The sequence below is a fragment of the Giraffa tippelskirchi genome, chromosome 8 (assembly GCF_054371585.1).
Source record: "Giraffa tippelskirchi isolate mGirTip1 chromosome 8, T2T-mGirTip1v1.2.pri, whole genome shotgun sequence".
Lineage (NCBI taxonomy): Eukaryota > Metazoa > Chordata > Mammalia > Artiodactyla > Giraffidae > Giraffa > Giraffa tippelskirchi.
The window spans coordinates 65,512,157-65,536,962 of NC_137282.1; the positions used below are offsets into that span (position 1 = coordinate 65,512,157).

Here is a 24,806-nt window from a genome sequence, read left to right on the forward strand (position 1 = left end):
CCCGCCAACAAAGCCTGGATTCAAGGCAAGCACGCCCTGTTCATCCCTCCCCCCGATCCTGAACACAATTTCATCTTTTCTTTCGGCATTCCTTCCTATATTCTTGGTGTCCCCAATCAATGCCTCTCAGTGAAATGACTGAAGGAGTTTTTTTCGGACTCTCCACCTACTGTAAGACTCCATTGGAGAGTTCTCATTTTTATGTCCTTTGAAGTAGCCTTTGATACCTGAAAGGACGGTGTACGTCCTTTCAAGATATCATGTGCCAAACGAAGCCCTTTTGGCAAATGCCATCATTATCTCCAGGCAGGCATTGCTGTTTGAAGGGTGACATCTCAGCCAGAAGGCAGAGGCTGAGCTCCTCTTGTTGCACCAGCTCCCAAAAGAAGCCAAGAAAGGGAGCTGGAACAACAAACCACCCCAACGCCCAGGAAAGCGTTCTTCACGACAGAAGGCTAGAAAATGACCCAACAACCTTGTGGCCCAGAACCCCTCTAGAAAAATCACTGTTCCATAAAAAAGAGAAACACATGGGAAGTTCCAAGGAGAGGCAATGCCCATGGCCAGTGTACTTTAGAGACGGCCTGACCGCTCCGGGGAAGACACGCACCGACGGAACCCCTTGGGAAACAGCAGTGATAGTCCTCACCGTCGTAAGGGTTTCCTCTGGGGACAACCTGCCCTGGGCACCACATGAGGGAGCAGACCGGCTTCTCTTCCTCTGCCCCCACACCATTCACTCATGAAGGCAGCTCAGGTGTTCTCATGCCCTGCCTGCCTGCCTGCCTGCCTGGCTCATCCGTGAGCTGTGCCCACCTCCAGGGCAGGACTCCACCTTCTCCTCTCTGTGTACCGTGAATCTGCACACAGTGGGCTTTCAGAACCTTAGGAGACTTGAGCCATTCCCACTCGAGCCAGAACCCTCCCCAGGAAGGAAAACAGCTGTGGAGTCATTTTGACCCCAGCACTTGTTCCCAAACCCTGGCGGCTCCTACAGCCTCTACGGTGTGAAGAGGGAGGTCCCTTTTGACAGAGCTTTCCGGCTGTCAGATCTAAGCTGTTGTTTCACTGTCAGCTGTGTCTCTTCCGTTGCAGCCAGGTGGGCCAAGCTGCTCCAAAGGAGCTCACAAGCTGAGTTGCAAGGGAGGTATTGAGAGGACAGGGATGGCTACAACGTGCTGCAAACTGAGTGAGGGTCCCCACAATCCTCAGCAAAGGTCTGTGGCGTGCAAGTGGGGAGTAGAGGGCCCCCAAGTTCCAAAGGAAGGGAGGTACTCGGGAGCTAAAGCCCTTGGCTGCTGTGGTAGCAGCTGCAGATGGCAGCTCGTCCACAGTGCACTTCGAATGAGGTCATATGAGCGGGACTCGGGAAATGGCTCCGAAATCCAGAGAAAGGGGTCAGGGTATGTGGGAATCCGGCGGGGGTGGGGGGTGGATGAAGGAAGGTGTCCTTCCTCTCTCCAGTGCAATTTGGTTTGGTGAGTCTCAAAGCTACCAGATGGCACTTCCCAAGTCAGGCCCCCGCAGGAATCAGGGTGGGCTGCGTGCCTCGGCCCCTGCCACAGGGACAAGCCACACCAGTGGCCTCCCTGAGCTCAAATGGCCGGATCTGGGGGTTCTGTCTGGGTGCACACCTCCTTGCTGTGGCCAAGTTCCCCCCTTCTCTGAGCACCAGCTTCATCCTCTCGAATGAGGACATCGATTGCTACCTTGGCACGTTACTCTCTTCATCCTGTGAAGACTCATTAGGCTTATCCTACAATTACTAGCTGGCCCGAAGAGATATCTCCTGAATCCAGATTAAGGGGGAGTCTCCCAGGCTCATCTGGCATGTCTTCCCTGAAGTCTGCCAAAACCCACACCCTTGCATTTCCAGGGACTCCCCTTAGCCAGCTGGGCAGAAAACCCAGCATGGTTCAAACAAGCTGACAGACAAGCGGGAGAGGACTCACGGGCAGACGGCCTCCCTCAGGTCTCGGGTGGAGCTCTGGGACCACAGCAGCAACGGGCCATCCCAGCCCCTGGGCTCAGCAGTGCCCTCATTCTCAGGCCGGCGGCTCTGCCCTGAGGGGAGCAGGAAGGTCACCAACTGCCGCAGGCGGACCTCAAGCCCCTCCCACTGCTGGAGCCTGACCTCCCCCGGCCCCACCCCTTCCCCTACCCCAGCAGGACGAGAGCTCGTCTTCCCCTGGCTTCCAACGTGAGGCCCGACCCTGGGCCCCGATTGGGCACTGCCCCAGTCCGGAGCCAATCACAGTGGCCAGGGAGGTGGAACGCACCGATTGGCCAGGGCCAGGTCATGTGACCATGCTCCCCAGGAAACTCAAATATTACCAAGATTCCCTAACAAACCAATGAACGAAATTATCCAGTAAAGGCAAACCGTACTTTTTAATGAGGCCAATGTGACAGAAAAAAAAAAAAAAGCTTCACAATGAACTGCTCAAGGAAGCTACTAAATAAACTTTCAGAAAATTTAAGTAGTTTTTTTTTTTTTTTAATAGGGTGACAGACAGCTATACCTTTCCCATCTATGTGAATTTAGGTTTAAACTAGATTTCCCTTGGCTATTATATAAGACAAAAAAACCCACATCACCCCCTTTCACTTCCCCCACCCCCAAAAAGGGTTTTAGTCTATTGAATTTTTGTGTCCTCAGTTGTGTCTGATTCACGGCAACTCACGAACTCTACACAGCCAGGCTCTTCCGTCCATGGAATTCAGGGCAATTTTTTTCTGTCACAGTAAATGCCCACCCTGGGTGATCCAAAGGCAAGGGCTCAGAGGATCCTGAGAGACTAACTCCTTTCAGCTGAGCACAAAGCTGGCTCCTCACTGGGATGCCTGTGGCCTGGGGCTCCCAGAGGGGAGAGCAGCACTCGCCCCACCGTGTGGTCACTGCTGGAAGTGCAGGCTGCTCCTCACTCCCCCTTGACAGTGTCCCTGAGGGCAGAACAGTGTGAATCTACTCAAGGTGGAAACGCAAACTCCGATGCAACCAGACTTCCCACAAGGTCTCCAAAACCACTCAGGAACAGGGAATTGGAAACTGCAGGGCATGACATGAATGGAGATGGAGACTTGACACCTTACACCGAGTTCACTTCCAGTTATCCCTAGACAAAGTTTCCATGAAAACTTGTCACAAATCTAGAAGAACAATGAGCAGAAACCGGACACGTGCTTTGAGTCTTCACACACAAAACTAAAAGGCAGTCCACAAAACAACCCAGAGAATACAGTGGACTTTGCAAAATCAAAGATATCTACTGTGGGAAAGACCTCATGACAAAAGCAAAAGACAGGTCATACATCGCGAGATGAATGAGTGGAAACACAAAGCTTCTCAAGGATGTGTCTCCAAACAGACAAAGAACACCAACACAACAAGCCTGTGAAAACTAGGGAAAGGTCTGAAGGGACACCAGACTGAGGAAGACACACACAGAGTATCCCGGATGATGTCCAGCACAGAGGGCCTGAAGAAACAACAGTCTAGTTGCACTCCCTCGGGCCTGTGTGACCCTGGATGAGGCCTCTGTTTCCCGGTGACTCTGAGAGATGGAAAGGGAGGAAGGGGAAGAGAAATCACTTGCATTTCTAATACTCACAGCAAAGTCTTCCAATGAGAAGGGAATTATCACCCCCACTGACAATGCCATTCACTGAAGTGATACCCACGAGTCCATCTAACCCAGAAGGGAAGGAAGGACCTGTTCTCACAAAACGGCGAGAGATGGAAGAAGGAAGATCAAGCCCACACCAATCGCTGCAAAGAGAAGCTGTGCTCAGGGCTTGAAAGAATTCCTATTGGGAAAATGATGTCACAGCCCCACAAGGCAATCCACAGCTTCGATGGTATTCCTCCCAAAATGCCAATGCATTTTCGCACCGAACAAAGAATTGCAACAGGGGTTACGGAAACAGAAAAGAGCCTAAATAGTCAATACAATCCGACGAAAAAGCCCCGATACGGACATCCAAGGTTGTGTGAAAGGAAATTAGGCGAGCAAACTAGGATCCTCAGGAGAGTATCGGAGAAGGCGATGGCGACCCACTCCAGTACTCTTGCCTGGAAAGTGCCCTGGACAGAGGAGCCTGGTAGGCTGCAGGCCATGGGGTCGCGCAGAGTCAGACACGACTGAAGTGACTTAGCCGCAGCGGCAGCAGCAGGACAGTATGCTATTGGGAATACAACAACACACACAGATCCAGATCGATGGAATAAAGTTGAGGGTCCAGAAACAAACCCCGGCATCCATGGTCAACTCGTCTCTGACACAGAAGGGGAGAATATCCAAATGGGAACAAGAAAGCCTCTTCAATCAATGTCCATGGGAAAACCAGACAGCTACATCTGAAGAACGCTATTGGTTTTGATCTCACACCACCTCAATATCGGGGAAAACCCTCACCCTAAAGGCTGATGTCATGAGATAGCTAGAAAGAAGCGTAGGTCAAAGGCTCCTTAACATCAGAGTCTCCTTGCCATTTGCTGGGCGGAGGTAGAAATGGGTCTCTTCAAGTAAGGGAAAGAGGGAAACGAAGTACACCAATGGGTTTCCATCCAATGGAACCTCTTCACAACAGAGAAGCTAAGCATTCACAAATGCAAAAGATAGGAAACGGAACATGAGAGACTCCTTGCAAGTGGTGTATCTGAGAAGGGGTTCATATGGAAAGAGACGAAGAATGCACAGCACTCAGATTCCAAGAAACACCACCACCACCCTTGACCCTTCCCCCATGACCAACTCCGACCTAAAGCCTTTCTCTCCCTCTAACCTATCCCTAAAACATAACCCTCATCTAATCATATACATGTGCATTCCTAGCATCCATCCATCCACACACGAGAGAGAAAGAGGAAGACACAGACTGAATCGAGAAAGGAAAAGAGAGGGACACAGCCAGAGAGAGACACGGAACCAAAGAGAGGAAAGGAGTCGATGGCCCAGACTTTTCATCACTCTGTCTCGAAGGTAGAAGCAATGACAGCGCCCATCCACCCCAGAAGGGGGAAAAGGACGGAAGGTTTGGAGAGGAAAAGACAAGAACCCAGGGATCCATTAGAAGCTCAGCCACCCGCAGAAGCCGAGCTGGGACACTTGAACAGAATCTCAATGCAAACAGAGGACCAGAAACTTGGCTACTCTTTTCTATAAGAGAGGGAGACCTTCGAGTCTTCCTTTCGGTGCTCCAACTTGGATGCGGGGTCTCAAAACAGTCAGGAGGGGGAGTGCCTTTTCCTGGGTTCCACGGCGCATCCAGGCCTCGTTCTGCCCCATTCTGTGCTGTGTCAGCCCTGGATGGAGTCTTTCTTTCTGAAGTCTCAGCGCACAAGCTCCACGTGATATCGGCCCCAGGTGGAAAGGCATGGAGCTGCTCGTAGGCCGCCAGACCTAGGAAACAGATGGGAGAATGACCCCCTCTCTGCAGATGGAGAGACTGGGGAAACCCTGAGGGGCATATGCTTGTCCAGGGCCACACCACTTATGAGAAGAAGGAGCCTGGTCTGAGAGCAGCGGGGTCCTCGGAGCTCAGGCCCTGGCTGCACCCAGGCCTCCCCAGGGCTGTGGGCTGGGCTGTGTGGCTGTCACTGTGCCTGCACATGGCCTAAGGGGGGTGGTCGAGCAGTCAGAAACCCAGAGATTCCCTTGGGAAGTTTTGGGGAAGGGACCTCAGCACGAACCCCAGGAAATGATGTCACCTGCCGGCAACAGAACCCAACAGAACCCGCAACCCGGGTATCCAGGCCTCCAGAGCGGAGAGGAGCCCCCAGCCAGATCACTTGCTGCCAGGATGTTCTGCTGTTTGCCCCTGCCCAGAGCCCGGGGCCGCAGGAGAGCTCACAGGCAGTGTGCGTGGGCACCCTGTCGACGTTGGCTCAGGGCACCCCCGAGAGGCCTCTGGCCCTTTGCCCGGAGAAACAGAAAGGTAACACGGGGAGCCCCAGGCCGGGCCAGGCCACCTCTCCCATGCCACCCGGAAACACCGGGTCCTTTGCCTGTGTGTGTGGATGCGGGTTTCTCGGGGTGTGTCTCCCTCAAGGAAGCCCAGGCGGATGTGGGGTCAGAAGCCTGCGGACAAGTTGTGTCCACACCCCAGGGGAGAGCAGGCTGGGTGGGATGGGGAGAGTGCGGGCAGCGCCGGCCGCCCAGGCTGACCTCACACCCTCAGGTGGGTCTCTTTCCTCCCGGGTGGGGATGTGAGCAGACACACGTCTCTGACCCTTCTGGGAAGAGAAGTTCGAGCAGGCAGAAGCAGCGGCTCCACTGGCCGGGCCCAGCTCGGAAAACTCCCAGCACGGCTGGCTGACGGTCACTGTCGTTGCAGAGCTTCCCACGTGATGAGGCCGAGGACGGGGACACCCCGTCCACCTCCTGGAGGGAGGGGTCGGAGCACCACCCCCCCGCCCGTGAGGCCCAGTGCAGGCTCCAGGTGAGCGTGCCCACGGAGGCATCAGCCCCACCGGGGGCGAAGCGGAGGCGGGGAAGGCCTGCTGCCGAGACACCGCCCAGGATACACCCGGCGGCCCAGTCTGAGGCTGCCACGGAGCTCAGCACACCCGGCTCCGACCCAGAGTCCCGAGAACCCCGGCCTCTGAGGCAGCAGGAGGACCTGGAGCCCAGCACGCCAGAGCACAGAGGTGAGGACGCTGGGGCTGGTGCACGGGAGTGTGTGGGGAGGGGGTGCTGAGCTACACAGGGACGAGTCCCCGAAAGACGCTGCTGGGCCTGCAGCAAGCGCTGGCCTCACACCCCCACCCCCATCTTGCACACTTCAGTCCCAAAAGACATCCGACGCTGGGTATTCTTTGGGAATCTCTTGGAAGCATTCTGTCCCGGGATACGCACATGCCAAGGCTGGCCTGTGGGTAAACTTTGCTTCTCCCCCAGCTCTAGCACTGGCCTCCAACTGGAACCAGGCTCCACTTCCCAGACCTGTCCCTACAGAGGTGGTGGCTCCAGGTGCAGGACCCAGGAATCCACCGAGGGCTGATGGAGAACCGAGACTTGCCCTCGCAGAGACACCAGGCCAGCTGGGTACTGGCCAGCACACCGGGCAGATCGGATCTCCGTGCCTGCAGGACCCCCAGCTCCAGGCACTGATGTCCCACCCCCTCAGCGAGAACCTCCACCTCCACGTGCACCTGTACCTGCTCGGGCTTTGGCAGGAGAACCCGAGGCAGAGGAGGAGTCACCGCCTCGGCAGGGAGAGCCTGCCCTGGCTCCCGCGCAACACCCAGACGCCGACGATGACTCACCCGCCCCTGCAGGAAGAACGAGCCCCCGCTCTGGACAGAGACCCAGAGCCCTTGCCGGAAACACCACGTCCAGGGCAGCGGTCGGCTCTGCAGCCTCCATCCCTGTCTGCTCACCGTGGACGCCGGCAACTCGTTCTGCCCCCAGGGGACATGGAGTTCCTTTCCCCTGAACTGCTTTGCATTTGGTTTGTTTCCGCCTTTCTGGTGATGTTTTATTGTTTGTATGGTTTCGTGTATTTCTGTTGGTTAAGTTGGGATTAGTAAACTTTTTCATCATTGTTGCAATTTGGGAACACTGTTGTGTCACTCTGGTGATACTGTGTTACCATCACCACTTTGTAGTTGCAGACCCCTTCCATCTTTATGCCCCACCCGCCAACAAAGCCTGGATTCAAGGCAAGCACGCCCTGTTCATCCCTCCCCCCCGATCCTGAACACAATTTCATCTTTTCTTTCGGCATTCCTTCCTATATTCTTGGTGTCCCCAATCAATGCCTCTCAGTGAAATGACTGAAGGAGTTTTTTTCGGACTCTCCACCTACTGTAAGACTCCATTGGAGAGTTCTCATTTTTATGTCCTTTGAAGTAGCCTTTGATAGCTGAAAGGACGGTGTACGTCCTTTCAAGATATCATGTGCCAAACGAAGCCCTTTTGGCAAATGCCATCATTATCTCCAGGCAGGCATTGCTGTTTGAAGGGTGACATCTCAGCCAGAAGGCAGAGGCTGAGCTCCTCTTGTTGCACCAGCTCCCAAAAGAAGCCAAGAAAGGGAGCTGGAACAACAAACCACCCCAACGCCCAGGAAAGCGTTCTTCACGACAGAAGGCTAGAAAATGACCCAACAACCTTGTGGCCCAGAACCCCTCTAGAAAAATCACTGTTCCATAAAAAAGAGAAACACATGGGAAGTTCCAAGGAGAGGCAATGCCCACGGCCAGTGTACTTTAGAGACGGCCTGACCGCTCCGGGGAAGACACGCACCGACGGAACCCCTTGGGAAACAGCAGTGATAGTCCTCACCGTCGTAAGGGTTTCCTCTGGGGACAACCTGCCCTGGGCACCACATGAGGGAGCAGACCGGCTTCTCTTCCTCTGCCCCCACACCATTCACTCATGAAGGCAGCTCAGGTGTTCTCATGCCCTGCCTGCCTGCCTGCCTGCCTGGCTCATCCGTGAGCTGTGCCCACCTCCAGGGCAGGACTCCACCTTCTCCTCTCTGTGTACCGTGAATCTGCACACAGTGGGCTTTCAGAACCTTAGGAGACTTGAGCCATTCCCACTCGAGCCAGAACCCTCCCCAGGAAGGAAAACAGCTGTGGAGTCATTTTGGCCCCAGCACTGGTTCCCAAACCCTGGCGGCTCCTACAGCCTCTACGGTGTGAAGAGGGAGGTCCCTTCTGACAGAGCTTTCCGGCTGTCAGATCTAAGCTGTTGTTTCACTGTCAGCTGTGTCTCTTCCGTTGCAGCCAGGTGGGCCACGCTGCTCCAAAGGAGCTCACAAGCTGAGTTGCAAGGGAGGTATTGAGAGGACAGGGATGGCTACAACGTGCTGCAAACTGAGTGAGGGTCCCCACAATCCTCAGCAAAGGTCTGTGGCGTGCAAGTGGGGAGTAGAGGGCCCCCAAGTTCCAAAGGAAGGGAGGTACTCGGGAGCTAAAGCCCTTGGCTGCTGTGGTAGCAGCTGCAGATGGCAGCTCGTCCACAGTGCACTTCGAATGAGGTCATATGAGCGGGACTCGGGAAATGGCTCCGAAATCCAGAGAAAGGGGTCAGGGTATGTGGGAATCCGGCGGGGGTGGGGGGTGGATGAAGGAAGGTGTCCTTCCTCTCTCCAGTGCAATTTGGTTTGGTGAGTCTCAAAGCTACCAGATGGCACTTCCCAAGTCAGGCCCCCGCAGGAATCAGGGTGGGCTGCGTGCCTCGGCCCCTGCCACAGGGACAAGCCACACCAGTGGCCTCCCTGAGCTCAAATGGCCGGATCTGGGGGTTCTGTCTGGGTGCACACCTCCTTGCTGTGGCCAAGTTCCCCCCTTCTCTGAGCACCAGCTTCATCCTCTCGAATGAGGACATCGATTGCTACCTTGGCACGTTACTCTCTTCATCCTGTGAAGACTCATTAGGCTTATCCTACAATTACTAGCTGGCCCGAAGAGATATCTCCTGAATCCAGATTAAGGGGGAGTCTCCCAGGCTCATCTGGCATGTCTTCCCTGAAGTCTGCCAAAACCCACACCCTTGCATTTCCAGGGACTCCCCTTAGCCAGCTGGGCAGAAAACCCAGCATGGTTCAAACAAGCTGACAGACAAGCGGGAGAGGACTCACGGGCAGACGGCCTCCCTCAGGTCTCGGGTGGAGCTCTGGGACCACAGCAGCAACGGGCCATCCCAGCCCCTGGGCTCAGCAGTGCCCTCATTCTCAGGCCGGCGGCTCTGCCCTGAGGGGAGCAGGAAGGTCACCAACTGCCGCAGGCGGACCTCAAGCCCCTCCCACTGCTGGAGCCTGACCTCCCCCGGCCCCACCCCTTCCCCTACCCCAGCAGGACGAGAGCTCGTCTTCCCCTGGCTTCCAACGTGAGGCCCGACCCTGGGCCCCGATTGGGCACTGCCCCAGTCCGGAGCCAATCACAGTGGTCAGGGAGGTGGAACGCACCGATTGGCCAGGGCCAGGTCATGTGACCATGCTCCCCAGGAAACTCAAATATTACCAAGATTCCCTAACAAACCAATGAACGAAATTATCCAGTAAAGGCAAACCGTACTTTTTAATGAGGCCAATGTGACAGAAAAAAAAAAAAAAAGCTTCACAATGAACTGCTCAAGGAAGCTACTAAATAAACTTTCAGAAAATTTAAGTAGTTTTTTTTTTTTTTAATAGGGTGACGGAGAGCTATACCTTTCCCATCTATGTGAATTTAGGTTTAAACTAGATTTCCCTTGGCTATTATATAAGACAAAAAAACCCACATCACCCCCTTTCACTTCCCCCACCCCCAAAAAGGGTTTTAGTCTATTGAATTTTTGTGTCCTCAGTTGTGTCTGATTCACGGCAACTCACGAACTCTACACAGCCAGGCTCTTCCGTCCATGGAATTCAGGGCAATTTTTTTCTGTCACAGTAAATGCCCACCCTGGGTGATCCAAAGGCAAGGGCTCAGAGGATCCTGAGAGACTAACTCCTTTCAGCTGAGCACAAAGCTGGCTCCTCACTGGGATGCCTGTGGCCTGGGGCTCCCAGAGGGGAGAGCAGCACTCGCCCCACCGTGTGGTCACTGCTGGAAGTGCAGGCTGCTCCTCACTCCCCCTTGACAGTGTCCCTGAGGGCAGAACAGTGTGAATCTACTCAAGGTGGAAACGCAAACTCCGATGCAACCAGACTTCCCACAAGGTCTCCAAAACCACTCAGGAACAGGGAATTGGAAACTGCAGGGCATGACATGAATGGAGATGGAGACTTGACACCTTACACCGAGTTCACTTCCAGTTATCCCTAGACAAAGTTTCCATGAAAACTTGTCACAAATCTAGAAGAACAATGAGCAGAAACCGGACACGTGCTTTGAGTCTTCACACACAAAACTAAAAGGCAGTCCACAAAACAACCCAGAGAATACAGTGGACTTTGCAAAATCAAAGATATCTACTGTGGGAAAGACCTCATGACAAAAGCAAAAGACAGGTCATACATCGCGAGACGAATGAGTGGAAACACAAAGCTTCTCAAGGATGTGTCTCCAAACAGACAAAGAACACCAACACGACAAGCCTGTGAAAACTAGGGAAAGGTCTGAAGGGACACCAGACTGAGGAAGACACACACAGAGTATCCCGGATGATGTCCAGCACAGAGGGCCTGAAGAAACAACAGTCTAGTTGCACTCCCTCGGGCCTGTGTGACCCTGGATGAGGCCTCTGTTTCCCGGTGGCTCTGAGAGATGGACAGGGAGGAAGGGGAAGAGAAATCACTTGCATTTCTAATACTCACAGCAAAGTCTTCCAATGAGAAGGGAATTATCACCCCCACTGACAATGCCATTCACTGAAGTGATACCCACGAGTCCATCTAACCCAGAAGGGAAGGAAGGACCTGTTCTCACAAAACGGCGAGAGATGGAAGAAGGAAGATCAAGCCCACACCAATCGCTGCAAAGAGAAGCTGTGCTCAGGGCTTGAAAGAATTCCTATTGGGAAAATGATGTCACAGCCCCACAAGGCAATCCACAGCTTCGATGGTATTCCTCCCAAAATGCCAATGCATTTTCGCACCGAACAAAGAATTGCAACAGGGGTTACGGAAACAGAAAAGAGCCTAAATTGTCAATACAATCCGACGAAAAAGCCCCGATACGGACATCCAAGGTTGTGTGAAAGGAAATTAGACGAGCAAACGAGGATCCTCAGGAGAGTATCGGAGAAGGCGATGGCGACCCACTCCAGTACTCTTGCCTGGAAAATGCCCTGGACAGAGGAGCCTGGTAGGCTGCAGGCCATGGGGTCGCGCAGAGTCAGACACGACTGAAGTGACTTAGCCGCAGCGGCAGCAGCAGGACAGTATGCTATTGGGAATACAACAACACACACAGATCCAGATCGATGGAATAAAGTTGAGGGTCCAGAAACAAACCCCGGCATCCATGGTCAACTCGTCTCTGACACAGAAGGGGAGAATATCCAAATGGGAACAAGAAAGCCTCTTCAATCAATGTCCATGGGAAAACCAGACAGCTACATCTGAAGAACGCTATTGGTTTTGATCTCACACCACCTCAATATCGGGGAAAACCCTCACCCTAAAGGCTGATGTCATGAGATAGCTAGAAAGAAGCGTAGGTCAAAGGCTCCTTAACATCAGAGTCTCCTTGCCATTTGCTGGGCGGAGGTAGAAATGGGTCTCTTCAAGTAAGGGAAAGAGGGAAACGAAGTACACCACTGGGTTTCCATCCAATGGAACCTCTTCACAACAGAGAAGCTAAGCATTCACAAATGCAAAAGATAGGAAACGGAACATGAGAGACTCCTTGCAAGTGGTGTATCTGAGAAGGGGTTCATATGGAAAGAGACGAAGAATGCACAGCACTCAGATTCCAAGAAACACCACCACCACCCTTGACCCTTCCCCCATGACCAACTCCGACCTAAAGCCTTTCTCTCCCTCTAACCTATCCCTAAAACATAACCCTCATCTAATCATATACATGTGCATTCCTAGCATCCATCCATCCACACACGAGAGAGAAAGAGGAAGACACAGACTGAATCGAGAAAGGAAAAGAGAGGGACACAGCCAGAGAGAGACACGGAACCAAAGAGAGGAAAGGAGTCGATGGCCCAGACTTTTCATCACTCTGTCTCGAAGGTAGAAGCAATGACAGCGCCCATCCACCCCAGAAGGGGGAAAAGGACGGAAGGTTTGGAGAGGAAAAGACAAGAACCCAGGGATCCATTAGAAGCTCAGCCACCCGCAGAAGCCGAGCTGGGACACTTGAACAGAATCTCAATGCAGAGGACCAGAAAGTTGGCTACTCTTTTCTATAAGAGAGGGAGACCTTCGAGTCTTCCTTTCGGTGCTCCAACTTGGATGCGGGGTCTCAAAACAGTCAGGAGGGGGAGTGCCTTTTCCTGGGTTCCACGGCGCATCCAGGCCTCGTTCTGCCCCATTCTGTGCTGTGTCAGCCCTGGATGGAGTCTTTCTTTCTGAAGTCTCAGCACACAAGCTCCACGTGATATCGGCCCCAGGTGGAAAGGCATGGAGCTGCTCGTAGGCCGCCAGACCTAGGAAACAGATGGGAGAATGACCCCCTCTCTGCAGATGGAGAGACTGGGGAAACCCTGAGGGGCATATGCTTGTCCAGGGCCACACCACTTATGAGAAGAAGGAGCCTGGTCTGAGAGCAGCGGGGTCCTCGGAGCTCAGGCCCTGGCTGCACCCAGGCCTCCCCAGGGCTGTGGGCTGGGCTGTGTGGCTGTCACTGTGCCTGCACATGGCCTAAGGGGGGTGGTCGAGCAGTCAGAAACCCAGAGATTCCCTTGGGAAGTTTTGGGGAAGGGACCTCAGCACGAACCCCAGGAAATGATGTCACCTGCCGGCAACAGAACCCAACAGAACCCGCAACCCGGGTATCCAGGCCTCCAGAGCGGAGAGGAGCCCCCAGCCAGATCACTTGCTGCCAGGATGTTCTGCTGTTTGCCCCTGCCCAGAGCCCGGGGCCGCAGGAGAGCTCACAGGCAGTGTGCGTGGGCACCCTGTCGACGTTGGCTCAGGGCACCCCCGAGAGGCCTCTGGCCCTTTGCCCGGAGAAACAGAAAGGTAACACGGGGAGCCCCAGGCCGGGCCAGGCCACCTCTCCCATGCCACCCGGAAACACCGGGTCCTTTGCCTGTGTGTGTGGATGCGGGTTTCTCGGGGTGTGTCTCCCTCAAGGAAGCCCAGGCGGATGTGGGGTCAGAAGCCTGCGGACAAGTTGTGTCCACACCCCAGGGGAGAGCAGGCTGGGTGGGATGGGGAGAGTGCGGGCAGCGCCGGCCGCCCAGGCTGACCTCACACCCTCAGGTGGGTCTCTTGCCTCCCGGGTGGGGATGTGAGCAGACACACGTCTCTGACCCTTCTGGGAAGAGAAGTTCGAGCAGGCAGAAGCAGCGGCTCCACTGGCCAGGCCCAGCTCGGAAAACTCCCAGCACGGCTGGCTGACGGTCACTGTCGTTGCAGAGCTTCCCACGTGATGAGGCCGAGGACGGGGACACCCCGTCCACCTCCTGGAGGGAGGGGTCGGAGCACCACCCCCCCGCCCGTGAGGCCCAGTGCAGGCTCCAGGTGAGCGTGCCCACAGAGGCATCAGCCCCACCGGGGGCGAAGCGGAGGCGGGGAAGGCCTGCTGCCGAGACACCGCCCAGGATACACCCGGCGGCCCAGTCTGAGGCTGCCACGGAGCTCAGCACACCCGGCTCCGACCCAGAGTCCCGAGAACCCCGGCCTCTGAGGCAGCAGGAGGACCTGGAGCCCAGCACGCCAGAGCACAGAGGTGAGGACGCTGGGGCTGGTGCACGGGAGTGTGTGGGGAGGGGGTGCTGAGCTACACAGGGACGAGTCCCCGAAAGATGCTGCTGGGCCTGCAGCAAGCGCTGGCCTCACACCCCCACCCCCATCTTGCACACTTCAGTCCCAAAAGACATCCGACGCTGGGTATTCTTTGGGAATCTCTTGGAAGCTTTCTGTCCCGGGATACGCACATGCCAAGGCTGGCCTGTGGGTAAACTTTGCTTCTCCCCCAGCTCTAGCACTGGCCTCCAACTGGAACCAGGCTCCACTTCCCAGACCTGTCCCTACAGAGGTGGTGGCTCCAGGTGCAGGACCCAGGAATCCACCGAGGGCAGATGGAGAACCGAGACTTGCCCTCGCAGAGACACCAGGCCAGCTGGGTACTGGCCAGCACACCGGGCAGATCGGATCTCCGTGCCTGTAGGACCCCCAGCTCCAGGCACTGATGTCCCACCCCCTCAGCGAGAACCTCCACCTCCACGTGCACCTGTACCTGCTCGGGCTTTGGCAGGAGAACCCGAGGCAGAGGAGGAGTCACCGCCTCGGCAGGGAGAGCCTGCCCTGGCTCCCGCGCAACACCCAGACGCCGACGATGACTCACCCGCCCCTGCAGGAAGAACGAGCCCCCGCTCTGGACAGAGACCCAGAGCCCTTGCCGGAAACACCACGTCCAGGGCAGCGGTCGGCTCTGCAGCCTCCATCCCTGTCTGCTCACCGTGGACGCCGGCAACTCGTTCTGCCCCCAGGGGACATGGAGTTCCTTTCCCCTGAACTGCTTTGCATTTGGTTTGTTTCCACCTTTCTGGTGATGTTTTATTGTTTGTATGGTTTCGTGTATTTCTGTTGGTTAAGTTGGGATTAGTAAACTTTTTCATCATTGTTGCAATTTGGGAACACTGTTGTGTCACTCTGGTGATACTGTGTTACCATCACCACTTTGTAGTTGCAGACCCCTTCCATCTTTATGCCCCACCCGCCAACAAAGCCTGGATTCAAGGCAAGCACGCCCTGTTCATCCCTCCCCCCGATCCTGAACACAATTTCATCTTTTCTTTCGGCATTCCTTCCTATATTCTTGGTGTCCCCAATCAACGCCTCTCAGTGAAATGACTGAAGGAGTTTTTTTCGGACTCTCCACCTACTGTAAGACTCCATTGGAGAGTTCTCATTTTTATGTCCTTTGAAGTAGCCTTTGATAGCTGAAAGGACGGTGTACGTCCTTTCAAGATATCATGTGCCAAAAGAAGCCCTTTTGGCAAATGCCATCATTATCTCCAGGCAGGCATTGCTGTTTGAAGGGTGACATCTCAGCCAGAAGGCAGAGGCTGAGCTCCTCTTGGTGCACCAGCTCCCAAAAGAAGCCAAGAAAGGGAGCTGGAACAACAAACCACCCCAACGCCCAGGAAAGCGTTCTTCACGACAGAAGGCTAGAAAATGACCCAGCAACCTTGTGGCCCAGAACCCCTCTAGAAAAATCACTGTTCCATAAAAACGAGAAACACATGGGAAGTTCCAAGGAGAGGCAATGCCCATGGCCAGTGTACTTTAGAGACGGCCTGACCGCTCCGGGGAAGACACGCACCGACGGAACCCCTTGGGAAACAGCAGTGATAGTCCTCACCGTCGTAAGGGTTTCCTCTGGGGACAACCTGCCCTGGGCACCACATGAGGGAGCAGACCGGCTTCTCTTCCTCTGCCCCCACACCATTCACTCATGAAGGCAGCTCAGGTGTTCTCATGCCCTGCCTGCCTGCCTGCCTGCCTGGCTCATCCGTGAGCTGTGCCCACCTCCAGGGCAGGACTCCACCTTCTCCTCTCTGTGTACCGTGAATCTGCACACAGTGGGCTTTCAGAACCTTAGGAGACTTGAGCCATTCCCACTCGAGCCAGAACCCTCCCCAGGAAGGAAAACAGCTGTGGAGTCATTTTGGCCCCAGCACTGGTTCCCAAACCCTGGCGGCTCCTACAGCCTCTACGGTGTGAAGAGGGAGGTCCCTTCTGACAGAGCTTTCCGGCTGTCAGATCTAAGCTGTTGTTTCACTGTCAGCTGTGTCTCTTCCGTTGCAGCCAGGTGGGCCACGCTGCTCCAAAGGAGCTCACAAGCTGAGTTGCAAGGGAGGTATTGAGAGGACAGGGATGGCTACAACGTGCTGCAAACTGAGTGAGGGTCCCCACAATCCTCAGCAAAGGTCTGTGGCGTGCAAGTGGGGAGTAGAGGGCCCCCAAGTTCCAAAGGAAGGGAGGTACTCGGGAGCTAAAGCCCTTGGCTGCTGTGGTAGCAGCTGCAGATGGCAGCTCGTCCACAGTGCACTTCGAATGAGGTCATATGAGCGGGACTCGGGAAATGGCTCCGAAATCCAGAGAAAGGGGTCAGGGTATGTGGGAATCCGGCGGGGGTGGGGGGTGGATGAAGGAAGGTGTCCTTCCTCTCTCCAGTGCAATTTGGTTTGGTGAGTCTCAAAGCTACCAGATGGCACTTCCCAAGTCAGGCCCCCGCAGGAATCAGGGTGGGCTGCGTGCCTCGGCCCCTGCCACAGGGACAAGCCACACCAGTGGCCTCCCTGAGCTCAAATGGCCGGATCTGGGGGTTCTGTCTGGGTGCACACCTCCTTGCTGTGGCCAAGTTCCCCCCTTCTCTGAGCACCAGCTTCATCCTCTCGAATGAGGACATCGATTGCTACCTTGGCACGTTACTCTCTTCATCCTGTGAAGACTCATTAGGCTTATCCTACAATTACTAGCTGGCCCGAAGAGATATCTCCTGAATCCAGATTAAGGGGGAGTCTCCCAGGCTCATCTGGCATGTCTTCCCTGAAGTCTGCCAAAACCCACACCCTTGCATTTCCAGGGACTCCCCTTAGCCAGCTGGGCAGAAAACCCAGCATGGTTCAAACAAGCTGACAGACAAGCGGGAGAGGACTCACGGGCAGACGGCCTCCCTCAGGTCTCGGGTGGAGCTCTGGGACCACAGCAGCAACGGGCCATCCCAGCCCCTGGGCTCAGCAGTGCCCTCATTCTCAGGCCGGCGGCTCTGCCCTGAGGGGAGCAGGAAGGTCACCAACTGCCGCAGGCGGACCTCAAGCCCCTCCCACTGCTGGAGCCTGACCTCCCCCGGCCCCACCCCTTCCCCTACCCCAGCAGGACGAGAGCTCGTCTTCCCCTGGCTTCCAACGTGAGGCCCGACCCTGGGCCCCGATTGGGCACTGCCCCAGTCCGGAGCCAATCACAGTGGCCAGGGAGGTGGAACGCACCGATTGGCCAGGGCCAGGTCATGTGACCATGCTCCCCAGGAAACTCAAATATTACCAAGATTCCCTAACAAACCAATGAACGAAATTATCCAGTAAAGGCAAACCGTACTTTTTAATGAGGCCAATGTGACAGAAAAAAAAAAAAAAGCTTCACAATGAACTGCTCAAGGAAGCTACTAAATAAACTTTCAGAAAATTTAAGTAGTTTTTTTTTTTTTTTAATAGGGTGACAGACAGCTATACCTTTCCCATCTATGTGAATTTAGGTTTAAACTAGATTTCCCTTGGCTATTATATAAGACAAAAAAACCCACATCACCCCCTTTCACTTCCCCCACCCCCAAAAAGGGTTTTAGTCTATTGAATTTTTGTGTCCTCAGTTGTGTCTGATTCACGGCAACTCACGAACTCTACACAGCCAGGCTCTTCCGTCCATGGAATTCAGGGCAATTTTTTTCTGTCACAGTAAATGCCCACCCTGGGTGATCCAAAGGCAAGGGCTCAGAGGATCCTGAGAGACTAACTCCTTTCAGCTGAGCACAAAGCTGGCTCCTCACTGGGATGCCTGTGGCCTGGGGCTCCCAGAGGGGAGAGCAGCACTCGCCCCACCGTGTGGTCACTGCTGGAAGTGCAGGCTGCTCCTCACTCCCCCTTGACAGTGTCCCTGAGGGCAGAACAGTGTGAATCTACTCAAGGTGGAAACGCAAACTCCGATGCAACCAGACTTCCCACAAGGTCTCCAAAACCACTCAGGAACAGGGAATTGGAAACTGCAGGGCATGACATGAATGGAGATGGAGACTTGACACCTTACACCGAGTTCACTTCCAGTTATCCCTAGACAAAGTTTCCATGAAAACTTGTCACAAATCTAGAAGAACAATGAGCAGAAACCGGACACGTGCTTTGAGTCTTCACACACAAAACTAAAAGGCAGTCCACAAAACAACCCAGAGAATACAGTGGACTTTGCAAAATCAAAGATATCTACTGTGGGAAAGACCTCATGACAAAAGCAAAAGACAGGTCATACATCGCGAGATGAATGAGTGGAAACACAAAGCTTCTCAAGGATGTGTCTCCAAACAGACAAAGAACACCAACACAACAAGCCTGTGAAATCTAGGGAAAGGTCTGAAGGGACAGCAGACTGAGGAAGACACACACAGAGTATCCCGGATGATGTCCAGCACTGAGGGCCTGAAGAAACAACAGTCTAGTTGCACTCCCTCGGGCCTGTGTGACCCTGGATGAGGCCTCTGTTTCCCGGTGGCTCTGAGAGATGGACAGGGAGGAAGGGGAAGAGAAATCACTTGCATTTCTAATACTCACAGCAAAGTCTTCCAATGAGAAGGGAATTATCACCCCCACTGACAATGCCATTCACTGAAGTGATACCCACGAGTCCATCTAACCCAGAAGGGAAGGAAGGACCTGTTCTCACAAAACGGTGAGAGATGGAAGAAGGAAGATCAAGCCCACACCAATCGCTGCAAAGAGAAGCTGTGCTCAGGGCTTGAAAGAATTCCTATTGGGAAAATGATGTCACAGCCTCACAAGGCAATCCACAGCTTCGATGCTATTCCTCCCAAAATGCCAATGCATTTTCGCACCGAACAAAGAATTGCAACAGGGGTTACGGAAACAGAAAAGAGCCTAAATTGTCAATACAATCCGACGAAAAAGCCCCGATACGGACATCCAAGGTTGTGTGAAAGGAAATTAGACGAGCAAACTAGGATCCTCAGGAGAGTATCGGAGAAGGCGATGGCGACCCACTCCAGTACTCTTGCCTGGAAAATGCCCTGGACAGAGGAGCCTGGTAGGCTGCAGGCCATGGGGTCGCGCAGAGTCAGACACGACTGAAGTGACTTAGCCGCAGCGGCAGCAGCAGGACAGTATGCTATTGGGAATACAACAACACACACAGATCCAGATCGATGGAATAAAGTTGAGGGTCCAGAAACAAACCCCGGCATCCATGGTCAACTCGTCTCTGACACAGAAGGGGAGAATATCCAAATGGGAACAAGAAAGCCTCTTCAATCAATGTCCATGGGAAAACCAGACAGCTACATCTGAAGAACGCTATTGGTTTTGATCTCACACCACCTCAATATCGGGGAAAACCCTCACCCTAAAGGCTGATGTCATGAGATAGCTAGAAAGAAGCGTAGGTCAAAGGCTCCTTAACATCAGAGTCTCCTTGCCATTTGCTGGGCGGAGGTAGAAATGGGTCTCTTCAAGTAAGGGAAAGAGGGAAACGAAGTACACCACTGGGTTTCCATCCAATGGAACCTCTTCACAACAGAGAAGCTAAGCATTCACAAATGCAAAAGATAGGAAACGGAACATGAGAGACTCCTTGCAAGTGGTGTATCTGAGAAGGGGTTCATATGGAAAGAGACGAAGAATGCACAGCACTCAGATTCCAAGAAACACCACCACCACCCTTGACCCTTCCCCCATGACCAACTCCGACCTAAAGCCTTTCTCTCCCTCTAACCTATCCCTAAAACATAACCCTCATCTAATCATATACATGTGCATTCCTAGCATCCATCCATCCACACACGGGAGAGAAAGAGGGAGACACAGACTGAATCGAGAAAGGAAAAGAGAGGGACACAGCCAGAGAGAGACACGGAACCAAAGAGAGGAAAGGAGTCGATGGCCCAGACTTTTCATCACTCTGTCTCGAAGGTAGAAGCAATGACAGCGCCCATCCACCCCAGAAGGGGGAAAAGGACGGAAGGTTTGGAGAGGAAAAGACAAGAACCCAGGGATCCATTAGAAGCTCAGCCACCCGCAGAAGCCGAGCTGGGACACTTGAACAGAATCTCAATGCAAACAGAGGACCAGAAAGTTGGCTACTCTTTTCTATAAGAGAGGGAGACCTTCGAGTCTTCCTTTCGGTGCTCCAACTTGGATGCGGGGTCTCAAAACAGTCAGGAGGGGGAGTGCCTTTTCCTGGGTTCCACGGCGCATCCAGGCCTCGTTCTGCCCCATTCTGTGCTGTGTCAGCCCTGGATGGAGTCTTTCTTTCTGAAGTCTCAGCGCACAAGCTCCACGTGATATCGGCCCCAGGTGGAAAGGCATGGAGCTGCTCGTAGGCCGCCAGACCTAGGAAACAGATGGGAGAATGACCCCCTCTCTGCAGATGGAGAGACTGGGGAAACCCTGAGGGGCATATGCTTGTCCAGGGCCACACCACTTATGAGAAGAAGGAGCCTGGTCTGAGAGCAGCGGGGTCCTCGGAGCTCAGGCCCTGGCTGCACCCAGGCCTCCCCAGGGCTGTGGGCTGGGCTGTGTGGCTGTCACTGTGCCTGCACATGGCCTAAGGGGGGTGGTCGAGCAGTCAGAAACCCAGAGATTCCCTTGGGAAGTTTTGGGGAAGGGACCTCAGCACGAACCCCAGGAAATGATGTCACCTGCCGGCAACAGAACCCAACAGAACCCGCAACCCGGGTATCCAGGCCTCCAGAGCGGAGAGGAGCCCCCAGCCAGATCACTTGCTGCCAGGATGTTCTGCTGTTTGCCCCTGCCCAGAGCCCGGGGCCGCAGGAGAGCTCACAGGCAGTGTGCGTGGGCACCCTGTCGACGTTGGCTCAGGGCACCCCCGAGAGGCCTCTGGCCCTTTGCCCGGAGAAACAGAAAGGTAACACGGGGAGCCCCAGGCCGGGCCAGGCCACCTCTCCCATGCCACCCGGAAACACCGGGTCCTTTGCCTGTGTGTGTGGATGCGGGTTTCTCGGGGTGTGTCTCCCTCAAGGAAGCCCAGGCGGATGTGGGGTCAGAAGCCTGCGGACAAGTTGTGTCCACACCCCAGGGGAGAGCAGGCTGGGTGGGATGGGGAGAGTGCGGGCAGCGCCGGCCGCCCAGGCTGACCTCACACCCTCAGGTGGGTCTCTTGCCTCCCGGGTGGGGATGTGAGCAGACACACGTCTCTGACCCTTCTGGGAAGAGAAGTTCGAGCAGGCAGAAGCAGCGGCTCCACTGGCCAGGCCCAGCTCGGAAAACTCCCAGCACGGCTGGCTGACGGTCACTGTCGTTGCAGAGCTTCCCACGTGATGAGGCCGAGGACGGGGACACCCCGTCCACCTCCTGGAGGGAGGGGTCGGAGCACCACCCCCCCGCCCGTGAGGCCCAGTGCAGGCTCCAGGTGAGCGTGCCCACGGAGGCATCAGCCCCACCGGGGGCGAAGCGGAGGCGGGGAAGGCCTGCTGCCGAGACACCGCCCAGGATACACCCGGCGGCCCAGTCTGAGGCTGCCACGGAGCTCAGCACACCCGGCTCCGACCCAGAGTCCCGAGAACCCCGGCCTCTGAGGCAGCAGGAGGACCTGGAGCCCAGCACGCCAGAGCACAGAGGTGAGGACGCTGGGGCTGGTGCACGGGAGTGTGTGGGGAGGGGGTGCTGAGCTACACAGGGACGAGTCCCCGAAAGATGCTGCTGGGCCTGCAGCAAGCGCTGGCCTCACACCCCCACCCCCATCTTGCACACTTCAGTCCCAAAAGACATCCGACGCTGGGTATTCTTTGGGAATCTCTTGGAAGCTTTCTGTCCCGGGATACGCACATGCCAAGGCTGGCCTGTGGGTAAACTTTGCTTCTCCCCCAGCTCTAGCACTGGCCTCCAACTGGAACCAGGCTCCACTTCCCAGACCTGTCCCTACAGAGGTGGTGGCTCCAGGTGCAGGACCCAGGGATCCACCGAGGGCAGATGGAGAACCGAGACTTGCCCTCGCAGAGACACCAGGCCAGCTGGGTACTGGCCAGCACACCGGGCAGATCGGATCTCCGTGCCTGCAGGACCCCCAGCTCCAGGCACTGATGTCCCACCCCCTCAGCGAGAACCTCCACCTCCACGTGCACCTGTACCTGCTCGGGCTTTGGCAGGAGAACCCGAGGCAGAGGAGGAGTCACCGCCTCGGCAGGGAGAGCCTGCCCTGGCTCCCGCGCAACACCCAGACGCCGACGATGACTCACCCGCCCCTGCAGGAAGAACGAGCCCCCGCTCTGGACAGAGACCCAGAGCCCTTGCCGGAAACACCACGTCCAGGGCAGCGGTCGGCTCTGCAGCCTCCATCCCTGTCTGCTCACCGTGGACGCCGGCAACTCGTTCTGCCCCCAGGGGACATGGAGTTCCTTTCCCCTGAACTGCTTTGCATTTGGTTTGTTTCCACCTTTCTGGTGATGTTTTATTGTTTGTATGGTTTCGTGTATTTCTGTTGGTTAAGTTGGGATTAGTAAACTTTTTCATCATTGTTGCAATTTGGGAACACTGTTGTGTCACTCTGGTGATACTGTGTTACCATCACCACTTTGTAGTTGCAGACCCCTTCCATCTTTATGCCCCACCCGCCAACAAAGCCTGGATTCAAGGCAAGCACGCCCTGTTCATCCCTCCCCCCGATCCTGAACACAATTTCATCTTTTCTTTCGGCATTCCTTCCTATATTCTTGGTGTCCCCAATCAACGCCTCTCACTGAAATGACTGAAGGAGTTTTTTTCGGACTCTCCACCTACTGTAAGACTCCATTGGAGAGTTCTCATTTTTATGTCCTTTGAAGTAGCCTTTGATAGCTGAAAGGACGGTGTACGTCCTTTCAAGATATCATGTGCCAAACGAAGCCCTTTTGGCAAATGCCATCATTATCTCCAGGCAGGCATTGCTGTTTGAAGGGTGACATCTCAGCCAGAAGGCAGAGGCTGAGCTCCTCTTGTTGCACCAGCTCCCAAAAGAAGCCAAGAAAGGGAGCTGGAACAACAAACCACCCCAACGCCCAGGAAAGCGTTCTTCACGACAGAAGGCTAGAAAATGACCCAGCAACCTTGTGGCCCAGAACCCCTCTAGAAAAATCACTGTTCCATAAAAACGAGAAACACATGGGAAGTTCCAAGGAGAGGCAATGCCCATGGCCAGTGTACTTTAGAGACGGCCTGACCGCTCCGGGGAAGACACGCACCGACGGAACCCCTTGGGAAACAGCAGTGATAGTCCTCACCGTCGTAAGGGTTTCCTCTGGGGACAACCTGCCCTGGGCACCACATGAGGGAGCAGACCGGCTTCTCTTCCTCTGCCCCCACACCATTCACTCATGAAGGCAGCTCAGGTGTTCTCATGCCCTGCCTGCCTGCCTGCCTGCCTGGCTCATCCGTGAGCTGTGCCCACCTCCAGGGCAGGACTCCACCTTCTCCTCTCTGTGTACCGTGAATCTGCACACAGTGGGCTTTCAGAACCTTAGGAGACTTGAGCCATTCCCACTCGAGCCAGAACCCTCCCCAGGAAGGAAAACAGCTGTGGAGTCATTTTGGCCCCAGCACTGGTTCCCAAACCCTGGCGGCTCCTACAGCCTCTACGGTGTGAAGAGGGAGGTCCCTTCTGACAGAGCTTTCCGGCTGTCAGATCTAAGCTGTTGTTTCACTGTCAGCTGTGTCTCTTCCGTTGCAGCCAGGTGGGCCACGCTGCTCCAAAGGAGCTCACAAGCTGAGTTGCAAGGGAGGTATTGAGAGGACAGGGATGGCTACAACGTGCTGCAAACTGAGTGAGGGTCCCCACAATCCTCAGCAAAGGTCTGTGGCGTGCAAGTGGGGAGTAGAGGGCCCCCAAGTTCCAAAGGAAGGGAGGTACTCGGGAGCTAAAGCCCTTGGCTGCTGTGGTAGCAGCTGCAGATGGCAGCTCGTCCACAGTGCACTTCGAATGAGGTCATATGAGCGGGACTCGGGAAATGGCTCCGAAATCCAGAGAAAGGGGTCAGGGTATGTGGGAATCCGGCGGGGGTGGGGGGTGGATGAAGGAAGGTGTCCTTCCTCTCTCCAGTGCAATTTGGTTTGGTGAGTCTCAAAGCTACCAGATGGCACTTCCCAAGTCAGGCCCCCGCAGGAATCAGGGTGGGCTGCGTGCCTCGGCCCCTGCCACAGGGACAAGCCACACCAGTGGCCTCCCTGAGCTCAAATGGCCGGATCTGGGGGTTCTGTCTGGGTGCACACCTCCTTGCTGTGGCCAAGTTCCCCCCTTCTCTGAGCACCAGCTTCATCCTCTCGAATGAGGACATCGATTGCTACCTTGGCACGTTACTCTCTTCATCCTGTGAAGACTCATTAGGCTTATCCTACAATTACTAGCTGGCCCGAAGAGATATCTCCTGAATCCAGATTAAGGGGGAGTCTCCCAGGCTCATCTGGCATGTCTTCCCTGAAGTCTGCCAAAACCCACACCCTTGCATTTCCAGGGACTCCCCTTAGCCAGCT

General features: G+C 55.0%; 2 protein-coding genes and 1 long non-coding RNA gene across 5 annotated transcripts in view; 2 read left to right on the top strand and 1 right to left on the bottom strand.

Moving 5' to 3' along the window:
• LOC145517946 (uncharacterized) overlaps positions 1 to 24,806 on the bottom strand; it is a 233,750-nt gene that overhangs the window by 132,394 nt on the left and 76,550 nt on the right. For both annotated transcript variants that reach the window (XR_014062431.1, XR_014062432.1), the window contains 6 exons: positions 20,450 to 20,675; positions 17,226 to 17,337; positions 12,812 to 13,037; positions 9,592 to 9,703; positions 5,177 to 5,402; positions 1,953 to 2,064 (listed from right to left, as the gene is read on the bottom strand). This is a non-coding gene — a long non-coding RNA (uncharacterized LOC145517946). The remainder of the gene's footprint in view (positions 1 to 1,952; positions 2,065 to 5,176; positions 5,403 to 9,591; positions 9,704 to 12,811; positions 13,038 to 17,225; positions 17,338 to 20,449; positions 20,676 to 24,806) is intronic.
• LOC145517928 (uncharacterized) lies at positions 5,768 to 7,552 on the top strand. Its single transcript, XM_081521266.1, has 3 exons — positions 5,768 to 5,937; positions 6,337 to 6,649; positions 6,900 to 7,552. Exons 1-3 carry the CDS (start codon positions 5,803 to 5,805, stop codon positions 7,526 to 7,528), a joined length of 1,077 nt encoding a protein of 358 aa, XP_081377392.1. The 5' UTR covers positions 5,768 to 5,802; the 3' UTR covers positions 7,529 to 7,552.
• LOC145517929 (uncharacterized) lies at positions 21,033 to 22,828 on the top strand. Of its 2 annotated transcripts, XM_081521267.1 has the most exons (3): positions 21,033 to 21,210; positions 21,610 to 21,922; positions 22,173 to 22,828. In XM_081521267.1, exons 1-3 carry the CDS (start codon positions 21,076 to 21,078, stop codon positions 22,799 to 22,801), a joined length of 1,077 nt encoding a protein of 358 aa, XP_081377393.1. In that variant the 5' UTR covers positions 21,033 to 21,075; the 3' UTR covers positions 22,802 to 22,828. The 2 variants fall into 2 exon arrangements, 1 of the variants encoding a protein (XP_081377393.1); XR_014062429.1 differs by lacking the exon at positions 21,033 to 21,210 and having other exon boundaries at positions 21,778 to 21,922; positions 22,179 to 22,828.